This window comes from Sycon ciliatum, chromosome 13 (genome assembly GCF_964019385.1).
Source record: "Sycon ciliatum chromosome 13, ocSycCili1.1, whole genome shotgun sequence".
Taxonomy (NCBI): domain Eukaryota; kingdom Metazoa; phylum Porifera; class Calcarea; order Leucosolenida; family Sycettidae; genus Sycon; species Sycon ciliatum.
In genome coordinates, this window is record NC_088655.1 from 5,689,741 (window position 1) to 5,701,503 (window position 11,763).

Sequence of the window (11,763 nt, forward strand, 5' to 3'; positions counted from 1 at the left end):
AAGGCGGAGAGCTTGAAAACGCCGTGTACGATTGCTGCCGCCTAGAGTTCGAAAAATCCGTCCACGTCGGATACTGCGAAGGCAGAGAGCCCCGGAGACGCCGTGTACGCAAGGAAGGACTAGGAATACGGAAGTCACCAGACCAAATGGTAAGCGACCTGCTCTCCACTTTCCAGCTGCTTAACGAGACTATAAAAGGTATGGCTTCAGAAATAGAATGTCTTCGAACGAGCAAGATAGACGCCATTGTCTCCTTGCAAGTAGAAGTTGCTCAACTGAAGGGAGTAGTAGAGAGAATGCAGTCCACAAATCCCGTACCCGTAGCGTCCCCAGCTTGCACTGACCAAGAGAAATTGTACAGTAGCACTGCAAGGAAAGCTGCCTCACCAACAGGCACACACACCAGCACGGACGGTAGTACACGTACTACTACAAGAAGTAGTACCCCAACGGCCAGACCTGACCTGCCCGCCAAACCTCAAACGCAAGATACAAGCACAAGCGACAACGGGTGGCAAAACCCACACCGCCGCCGCCCTGTACAAGCCGACACCAACACTACCGGTAGTCCACTGAAACGCACTATCACAAGCTAGTTCACAAAAGAGCCAGCTCGTACCAAACGCACTGACCTTCAGGGCGTGGAGCGGGTGAAGCGCATGGCTTTCTACCTTGGCAATGTAGACCTTGGATGCGATGCTGCCTCAATTGAACTGTGGTGTAAAAAGAAAGATGTCGAAGTTTTTCACTGCTCAATTTCAGAATCACGGTACTTTGGTACAACTTATGCCCACCTGGTTGTGGGAGAGAACTGTGTAGACAAGATCCAAGGGCCTGGTTTCTGGCCTGACAAAATTAGTATCCGGAAATGGAGGTTCCACGCTGACCAGGCTGAATCTGAACAATGAGTAAACCAACACCTCAGCTTGACCCTAATGCAACACCCTTCTATCCTTCAACGCCCCTAGCTTCCTTTCCCGTAGCCTGTATCAATGCACGTTCCCTTAGAAACAAATCTGCTGAGCTATCCGACTTTCTCACGACCAGCTGTCCCCTTTTTGTTTGCATAACTGAAACCTGGTTGTGTCCACAAATTTCCCTCTCCTCCCCAGGATATGGATGTTTTCGAAGGGATCGACCCACCTCCGAGAATAAAATTAACACCAACGACTTCCTGGCCTATGGCGGTGTTGCTATCTTAGTAAAATCAAGTGCATTTGGTCCTATTACCCACCGTACAGACCTACATCTTCCGCAATTCGAAGCTACCTGGGTAGAGATATCGCCATCCACTGGAACCTCTGCTTGCCCCACGCGCCAGCAGCCCATCCAAATTGCGGCTGTCTACCGCCCACCGTCCACCGACTTGTCGGTGATAGATAACTTTTACGCCTCATTTCAAAGTTGCTTGACTAAAATACGGACCCCTGGCTCGCCAGTCCTCATCATGGGAGATTTCAATGCTAAATGTTCCACCTGGTATGGAACAACAACAGACACTGCAGGCCACCACCTTTCATGTCTTCTTGACATGTTTTCCTTGCAGCAACACGTCACATTCTTGACCCACCGCTCCCACAAAGGCAATGAGGCTGCTCTGGACCTGATGATCACTGACACTGCAGCCAGCATCTGCGATCCGCGCCCCTCAGCCCTTCTCGGTCAGTCGGACCACTCAATTGTTCTCGGCCGTTTGTGCATCCCGACATGTACCGCATCACCATCTGCACCCAACACTACACTGCCCTCCCATTCTTTCCAGATACCTGACTTCAGTCAGTTTGACATCTCCTCCATTCTTCCCACTCACCTAGTTGCTCTAAATGAATCCATTGCTAATGTGAACTGGCATGCTGCTCTCCAGTTGAAGCTTGGAGATCCAAACCGTACTGCTCCAGCATTTTATGACATCCTTCATGGTCTATGCTCCGCTTTCCTACCCACCCAGTCGCGCTCTTTAGCCCCTAGACGACGTACACCAAGTCCCCCGTGGCTGACACGTGCTGTTAAATCTCAGCTGAAGAGGAAGCGAGACTCGTACAGCTTGTATCGCAAGTATCCTACCCCTAGCAATCACGAGCATTACAAGTGCGAACGTAACAGAGCACGAATCCTATCTAGAAAGGCTCACCGCCAGTATGTGTCCTCCATTAGCACTAACCCCTCATCCATTATTGCATCCACCCCTAGTTTGTTCAAGTTTGTTAAGCAGCTTCGTTCGCCGTCCTCTGTTGGAAACCCTATCATCACTGAACTCCATGAAAATAACACTGTACACAACGACCCTACCCAGATTGCCAATGCTCTGAATCGCCAATTCATCAGCTTTGGAACACCGGATGATCCTGCATGGTCTCTTCCTGGTATTCCATACCACGGGCTCCCAGCACTACCCTCTTTTAGCACTACTCCCACCGCCATTGCCCAACATATCCGTCGCCTAAAGCCCAAGAAGGCGGCAGGTGCAGATGGCATATCCCATGAACTCCTAAAAGCCCTGTCTCCTAGTATAGCTATCCCTCTCAGCCTAGTTTTCAAAAAGTCCTTCGCCACCGGAATCTTCCCTGATATCTGGAAGGCAGCTGTGGTTGTGCCTATTTACAAGAATAAAGGCAGTAAACTGTCTGCATCCAATTACCGGCCGATTTCACTCCTTTCCACCATTTCAAAGCTCTGTGAACGTGTGGCATTTGGCCACTTATACCAACATGTGAACCCGGTCCTTGACCCGTCACAGTCTGGATTTCGGCGAGGCGATTCGACCGCCTGGCAGTTGCTGAGGCTTGTGCAGAAGCTATATGAATGCAAGGATCAGAAGCAGTTTAGCCTGCTATGTTTTTTCGACCTGAGCAAAGCATTCGACACTGTCTGGACAAGGGGTCTCCTCCATAAGTTAGCAGCGTTTGGCGTAGCCGGGACGTGTCTGCAGTGGCTCACCAGCTATCTCACTGAACGTCGACAGAGTGTCCGAATTGAACATGCCCTGTCCGCCCCTCTAACAGTCCACTCTGGAGTGCCCCAGGGCTCTATCTTGGGGCCTCTATTGTTCATCGTATACGTTAATGATTTGGCAGGTTTGGATCATACCTCACTCTACGCGGACGATACAGCGCTCCATATAACCGAGCCAGGCTTATTACAAGCCTGCGACTCCCTACAGTATCACATTAATCAAGTTGTGCGCTGGATGTCGAAGTGGAAACTCCGCCCCAATGTGTCGAAAACGGCAATCCTTTGTATCCCCCCACGACCCTCCAGTGACCTCACCCTCTTTACGACTCGGCTTTTTACTTTCCCTGATGATCCCATTGCTATCAACATTGTTAAAAATCACAAACACCTTGGTATATTTCTTGATGAACACTTGTCCTGGGATTCGCACGTAACCTATATTGAAAAGCGAGTTTGCTCCGCGATAGGCTGCATTTCTCCTCACATCTCCCATCTACACCATGGTTGTCGAATACAAATTTATCACTCTTATGTTCTTCCTTTGTTTGATTACTGCTCTCTCGTTTGGTCCTCCGGTCTATCCTCCGCTCTTATGCATCGGTTAGAAGTCACCCACCGTAAATTACTTCGATTAATATTTCGCATGCCCCCTCTGACCTCCTCTCAGACGCTATACATTTTGGCTTCCTCTTCCCCTCTCTCCGAACGCTTTCCCCACTCGGCATGCAAATTCATTCACCGTATTAAGCTTCAACTTGCTCCTCCTCATGCACTTGCGCATTTAAGCTGATTCAATAATAACTCGCGTACTAGATGTTCTCTCCATTTCCCACTTGCCAGGTCATCGATCCTTTTAAAATCCCCTCTGTTCAAGTCCTATTCTCATTGGTCTCGGCTTCCGCAGGAGGTAAAGTCTCGTGACACCTTCGCTGCATTTTGTTCCATTCTGCCCGCGCCTAAGTTGAATTGAATTGAATTCGTTGTTTTCCATTGCTAGCCTAATCTTCATGCTGCTCTCTCCAGGTTCCTATAGTACTCCTTTTGTTTTGTTTTGTTTTCTCTTTTTCTTCTCCTTCTTTTTCTCAGTTGTCCCCACCATGGCTGGTTAAAATCGCCCGCATCACATGCTTATTGGCACTATGTCATCGTGATTGTGGAATAATAATAATAATAATAATAATAATTTGAAAGAAGGACGGAGGCAGAAAATATTACAAAAAAATGTATTATCTACGCATGCATCTACGCAAGAGTCACCACCAGCCAATAAGGACACGTGTCAAAGTATTGAACGTTTTCGTTCCCTTCTTGTCAAAATACTACAGGGAATGATGGAAATAAGTATTTTGACAAGAAGGGAACGAAAACGTTCAATACTTTGACACATGTCCTAATTGGCTGGTGGTGACTCTTGCGTAGATGCATGCGTAGATAATACATTTTTTTGTAATAATAATAATAATAATAATAATACGGCGGCTGCGCGTGCGGCCGAGTGTTCAAAAACTCAGTGCATGGCGGCTGCTGCGAAGCCAGAGAGTTCAAAAACTCTGCGTATGACTGCTGGGTCAAGGAATTCGAAAACTCCATGCACAGCGGCTGAGCCGGCGATGTTGAACTCGGATTCGAAAGGATCTCTGTAGCTGTGGCCATCAGCCCACGTGGAGGCTTGACCTCGAAGTCATCTGTGAGCGCCACATATGGGTCCCCGTTGACATGTATGTCGGGCGGACCTTGGTCAACAACGTACTCATGGTACTCGTACGACGGGACGGCCTGGCCCTGCGTACTAGATCTACGGGACAGTGCAGCTGAAGGTGCATCCAAAGACACACTGTCACTCGCACTACATGTGGCGCTACTCTGCTTGTGTGTGGATTCCTGTTGTATTCGAAACTGCAAATGATCCTGTGCAGTATGCAGTGTCCTCGTCGCAGACATAGACTCCAAATACTCTCATACTCGATCAGGGTTGCGTGAGTACCGTACACCATGGTACACCCGTCGCCTCGCTGGTGCACGTAATATTGTAATGACTCATGCTAGCCAAAACTGTACTCGCACGAGTGACAGCATCCGTATACTGCTTTTCTAGATCATCAGCATCGTTGCAGAGACTATCAAGCAACGTTGCAAATCATTCAAAGAAAAATGCAACAAGTATCTGCTGCACCTGAACTGGCAAGCAGCCACCGACGCCCTATGAAACGGTTTAGACCAGTGCCTCACTAGCATCCTCCCCCCCCCCCTTACCACAATGTGACGTTATCTTTCACTCTGCTTCTCTCACGACCATCTACCCATTGTCCTTGTTTCTCACTATTATTCATTTCCCCTCTTTCTCCCCTCTTCATGGTTTTACTGCATTATGGCGCGCTTTGTCTGCGTAGACGCCGAGACCTTTGAGGTCGGCAGAGCAGCCTGGCCCCGCCACCACTTCTCGCACATATTCGGGAATATAGTGGACTTTCGTATAAAGAAAAATAAAAAATAAAAAAACACATTGTCCTGAAAGGTACGACTACATGCACTGGATAACTCAGTGATGATCTCCATCACAGAGTTCAGGCCGTTCTCAAGTAAAACAAGACTGTACTTCATCTTGTCTTTATCTACATCTGGTTCGTTGATGGCGACGAGTAGTCCGCAGCGAAGGTTCGTGAAGGTTGCCTTTGCCTTCGCCTCGGCGAGTTTCAGAGTCAGCCACCGTCTGAGAGGCTTGAAGGACCAATTTACAATTTCTAGAATCAGACTCAAAGATTCATTATTGTAAGGAAAATATTTCTCTCTTTTCTCGATGGAGAAAACTCAAAGAACAAAGTAGTTAAGCATGCGACCAGCAAATCACGGTACGAGCGTTGCCATGGCGGATCGCCAGCAACGTAGCCAGTTTACGGCGAAAAGAGATAGTGCGGGACAGCAAGAAGGTACAAGGAGAAGACTGTAAACTCAGGTAAATGCGAGAGAGGAGTTGGTGATAATCAAGAATGGAGAAAGGAAGATCAAAAGAGAGAGTGGTAGAGAGAGAGAGAGAGAGAGAGAGAGAGAGAGAGAGAGATAATGGAGAGAGAGAGAGAGGTGATCAAATGCAATATCTCATACTATCTGCCATTGCTTTGATCTGCTGGGATCTTACATCTGTAGTATTCGTACATACAGCATGCAACACATACAGTCATAAATGCACAGTAGTGTACGCATAACAGAGTCCAGATATTACGACAACGTCAACAGACAAAGTACCTATAACAACAAATTCTCTACCACTGCCACCAGAAGAGCAGTGTGATCACCTACCCAGCACCACAGCAAGCCAGTGTCACCATAATTTATGTGTTCTGAGCATGCCTAGTGTCACGTGTACTGCGTTCACGTACACGTGTGTTATTATGTGTGCCCCACGCATGTGCAGGTGACGTCATGCGTGGATTGGGTTTTGGCTCTTTGCTGGCGTTTCAGGCTTTCGCTAGGCTGTCTGCTCTTTACGCTTCTGGCAATTGGTTTTTCCTTTGCTCCGTTCTGAGACTGTTCTTACCACTCCCTGGTATGGTGCCATTCACACGGCTGTAGCATTGTAGCATTGTTGGTTATAGATATGATTGGTCAAGTAACATGGTGGCAGCTGGATACCGAACTCCACTCTAGCAAGTTAGTATTTCCGTAGCTACATTGTGTGCTTGCAGTAGAACATTTATTTATTTCGGCGTAGGTGCGCCAGTCAACAATGTCTAGCTCGAAAAGTTGAGCCCCTGCGCCTTCCTCTAGCGTCGGCAGTAGCGGCAGCAGTGGGGGCGGTAGTAGTAGAAGTCACTCTATTGGCAGCAGTTCTGCTTGCTCCTCTAGTGGCAGCAGCAGTAGTAGTAGTCATTCTAGCGGCAGCAGTAGTGGTGGTGCAAGCGCCGGAAACAGCCCGCCATTCCCAGCCAAATTTCGTTTCTGCGTGACAGGAAACAGTGCTGACAACTGGAGGCTGTTCAAGCAACAATGACTGAACCACGTCATCCACAACTATTTGACCAACCGCCCAGATGTTTTTTCAGGTAGCCATGTTTCTTAGCTTGATTGACGACGACGCACTGAAAATCGGTTTTTTTTTTAGAGTAATTGTACCGTGGCCGAGATTATTGCCCAGTTCGATGTGTACGCTGTTGGGGCGGTAAACGAGACCTTCGAGCGGTATGTGCTCAAAATCCCCAGCCAAGGGCCGGACGAGCCGATCGAAAAATTCTTATCGTCAATGCGTGTGCTGGTAAAGTCGTGCAACTATTGCGAAAATTGCACTCCCTCGATCCTACGTGACAGAATCGTTCTTGGAGTCACTAGAGCGTCAGTCCAGTCTGCGCTACTGAAAGAGCCTGGTCTAACACTGCAACGCGCAGTCGATGCCTGTAAAGCATCCGAGAAGTCGCCGGAACAGCACCTCCCCATCAAGGGTGATCAGACAGACATGTGCGCTGTTCAGCACGTGGCGTCCAAGAGCTGTAGGTACTGTGGACACAGTCATCCACCGTGGAAATGTCCTGCATTTGGCAAAACCTACAAGCAGTGCGGGAAGCAGAATCATTTTCAGTCAGTCTGTCAGCAGGGCAAACCCAAGACCTTGTATCACCCAACCAGCCAGAAAGGCAAGCGAGTCCAACACACGCGCCAGGTGTATGGCCTAGCAGTGATGATGATGATGATTGGTTGGATGCGCTCCATAGCCGCATGAAGAAGGAAGTGAAGACGAGAATGCTAGTGGATGGTCAAGAAGTTGTGTTTCAACTTGATACCGGAGCTTCTGTGAATATGATACCACAGACGTATGTTGGCCAAGCAGCAATCAGGCCATACCGTGGCAAGCTCAGGACGTGGGACTAGGCTGACATCAAGCCCGTAGGAGCGTGCCGAAAGACCCTGAAGAATCCTCGCAACAACAAGCGGTATGACGTCGAGCTAGTGATCTTCAGAGATACAACATGTACTCCCCTACTGTCACTGGAAACATGTGAGCCGATGGGCCTCATCACAGTGAATGATGACCAGTTCGACCACGTTGCGCTAATCAAGGATTGGACTGAGGACTACAAAGACGTTTTCAGCGACAAGCTTAGCAGCCAGCCTGGCAAGCAGACTCTGAAGTGCGACGAGACGGTTATTATGCCCAACCGACCTGCCTGTAGCTGTTCTCCCAAAGTTTAAGGAGGAACTGACCCGCCTCGTAAACCTCAAGGTCATACAGCCCGCCGACAAGCCCGCACCTTGGGTCTGCCAGATAGTCGTGGCAAAGAAAAAGTCTGGAGCCCTACGAGTCTGCATCAACCCAAAGTAACTAAATAAAGCCCTACAGCGCGAACACTACACCATGCTGGTTATCGACGACAAACTGCATGAGCGGAGGGAAGCGAGCGTGTTCAGTAAGGCGGACCTGGCATCAGGCTATTGGCACGTCTAGCTATTCGAGGAATCTAGCCTGTTGACGACGGTCCAAACATGCTTTGGTCGATACCGTTTCCTCTGTTTACCGTTCGGTGCCAACGTCTCATCCGAGATAATTCAAAAACATTTGCAAGGTGTGCTTGGAGACCTCCAGGGCATCATCGTTATCGCGGACGACATTGTAATACATGGTCGAGATCAGGCTGAGCACGACGGCAACTTAGCCAAGTTCCTGCAGCTATGTGATAGCATCGGAATCCGCCTCAACAGTAGCAAGTGAAACCGGTATATCCAGATTCAGCTTCCTGAGACACCGCATCACCAAGGATGGTTTGGAAGTCGACACTGAGAAAGTCAAGGTCATCAACGACTTGGCAGCTGCAACCAACTTCACTGAACTACGAAAGTTCATCGGCAAGGTGAACTACCTCTCTTGTTTCATTCCGAACTTCACCGATGTCATGCAGCCACTCCAGAACCTGCTGCAGAAGGACGTGTCATTCGTGTCGTCTGACACGCAGCAATGCGCGTTCAAGACAATCCAGTAGATGTTGTCCACCACACCAGGTTTGGCATTCTTCGATTCCAACAAGAAGATCATATTGTAGAACGACGCCAGCGAAAATGGCCTGGGCTCAGTCCTCATGCAAGATGATTGCCCCATTGCTTTCGCCGGTCGTTCATTGAAGCTTGCCGAGCGCAATTATGCACAGATAGAAAAAGGAATGCTAGCCATCATGCTCGGTTTGGAGAAGTTTCACCACTACACGTATTGTGCGCATACCGTTGATGTCATCACTGACCATAAGCCGTTAGTATCCATCTCACAGAAGTTGCTAAGCAAAGCGCCGAAGCGGCTGCAGTCCATGCTATTGCGCGTCCAGCCATACGACATAAAGCTCTCCTACCAGTGGCGTAGCCAGGGGGGGGGGTGCTTTGGGTGCCCAAGCACCCCCCTCAAAAATTTCAGGTACCATTTTCGTACTGCTGTGGATCTACGCCCGCCCGCGATCGAGACTCGACGTCGACAAGATCGACGCCACACGACGCTGCGCTGCACGACGGGGCCCGGCCAACTGTATCACTAGTAGCGCATGCAGGTTGCACTTGAGACTGCATGCATGGCTGCACATGCAGTCATCATGGTCATGTTCTCGCCGGTGACAGGCGCTAGGCGCTAGGCGCAGTAGTGCTAAATTATTAATTTTTAGTACAATGTAGTGTACTACCGGTACTGTAATTTGAACTAGTACTACCGTGGTAGTATAGTTGTGTGTAGATCTTTGCCTTTGAATGTGAGTTTGGTCGTTTTCGGATGCACTGCGCATTGTACAACTACCGGTATTATAGACTCGCACTTTGTGTAGCTAGACTTGGTAGAAGTGAAAGAGAAGTGTCAACGTCGTTTTGTGATCCGCAAGTCGAATGGATTCTTATGAAAATGTCGATCTTGAAGTACATGTATTTCAGTCGAGGGAAGTCGAAGAGACCAGATACCAGTAGCAGCAGTGCCAGTGCCATTTCCGAATCTGACGAATCTAATTGCGAAATTGTCGAAGTCGAAGACTCGGAAGAGCCGCAGTTGTCGCCCTTGGCTGTACCAGTAGCAGTCGTCCGAAATGACATCGGTACCTTCATGGAGGACATTGCGAAGGGTGCAATCTCTTACCATCCAACTTCTGTAGCAAAGTACTGTGCGTTTCATACGATTATCTGACTTTTTATTGAATCATTGGTGGAATGGAAAATAATGAAATAGATGCAAAAATGAAGGATTTGGCACTCGATATCGAAAATTTTTCCGGGGGAGGGCCCCCCGACCCCCCCATTTTTCGCGCCCTTCGGGCGCAGGCCAGCACTTCCAGTGAGCACCCCCCTCAGCCATAATCCTGGCTACGCCCCTGCCTACCAACCAGGCAGAAAACTGCACATTACTGACACACTGTCCAGAGCTCCACTTCCCGATGACGAGGACGAGCAGGTGTCTGTCAACAATCTTCAACATTCACCATTGCCCTGTGAGTGAGCGTCAGCTCAATGAGATTCGCCTCGCTACACAGCAAGACCCGAGTCTCACCAAGCTAATGCACCAGGTCATGTCAGGGTGGCCAGACACTCCCCATCTAGTACTACCAGAAATACGGCCTTACTTCAGCTACCGAGATGAAATCACAGCACAAGACGGGCTTCTGCTCCGTGGCGAGCGCATCGGCATTCCACTCTCTATGCGAAATGCCGTGAAAATCAAAGCAAACGCCGGTCACATGGCAGTCAACTCCTGCATATGGAGAGACCGTGACCTCGTTTATTGGCCTGGAATGTCGAGTGAGATTAGTCTGTTCGTCGAAAACTGCGAAACCTGTGCTCGTCATACCAGCAAGAAGCAGCCTGAGACACTCTTCCTACACCCAGTGCCAGATCGCCCGTGGCAGAAAGTAGGAATCGACATCTTCACCATCAAGTCAAGAAACTACTTAGTTACAGTTGACTACCTGAGCAACTTCTACGAAGTTGATTTCCTTCCTGATACCCTGGCCAGCACTTGCATCAGCAAGATCAAGTATCACTTCGCGAGGCATGGCATCCCTGATGTAGTCGTCTCCAACAATGATTCCCAGTTTTCATGCCGGGAATTTAGCGCCTTCGCTGCGAAGTGGGAATTCTCACACGAGCGCAGCAGCCCAGGCAACAGCAAATCTAATGGTGTTGCTGAGGCCGCCGTCAAGGAGGTATTGAAGTTCATGAATAAGTGCAACGAAGAGAAGTCCAACCCATACCTCGGGTTATTGAATGTCCGCAACACACCCACTGAAAGTCTCAGGACCAGTCCCGTGCAACGGCTATTTGGTCGCCGAACCAGAACTGTGTTGCCAGCCCTGAATGATCACCTCAAGCCCGCTGCAGATACGTAAGCCGACATTCAGAAGAAGGAGACCAAAAGACAGAAGGCAGCTAGCTGAGCACCTCGACCACCGAAGGAAAGACCTTCCGCCACTCATTTCTGGCGCAAATGTTTTTATTCAACCGATCGACGGCAAGTTGAGAGAATGGCAGCCTGCAGTAATCACCGACAAGACGTCGAGCCGCATTTATGAAGTCTCCTGCAATGGAAGTGTCCTGCAGCGGAATCGACAGTGTATCCGACCCGCATCGACAACTGCAGTTGACGGACCAGACCGGGCATTATCCTCACCACCGAGCCCGAAGCTACCTGGACCGTTAAAGCCTGTCAACAAGACCACACCATCCAAGATCCCGGTGTTGGTGCAACGCACAACATCCAAGTGTTGGTGCAACAGTCGCCACAGTCCCAACGCGCCCGCACTGACATCCAGACAACGCGGTCTGGAAGAGTGGTCCGGGTCCCTAAGTGTCTCACCATGGACTCCTGAT

General features: G+C 49.4%; 1 protein-coding gene across 1 annotated transcript; it reads left to right on the forward strand.

Moving 5' to 3' along the window:
• The first annotated feature begins 10,334 nt into the window (after positions 1-10,334).
• On the forward strand, positions 10,335-11,282 carry LOC135829089 (uncharacterized protein K02A2.6-like). Its single transcript, XM_065341494.1, has one exon. It carries the CDS (start codon positions 10,335-10,337, stop codon positions 11,280-11,282), a length of 948 nt encoding a protein of 315 aa, XP_065197566.1.
• Positions 11,283-11,763: the final 481 nt, after the last annotated feature.

Excerpts from the sequence above, each read along its gene's own strand:
- LOC135829089 (XM_065341494.1), top strand. The coding sequence starts at position 10,335 with ATGACGAGGACGAGCAGGTGTCTGTCAACAATCTTCAACATTCACCAT.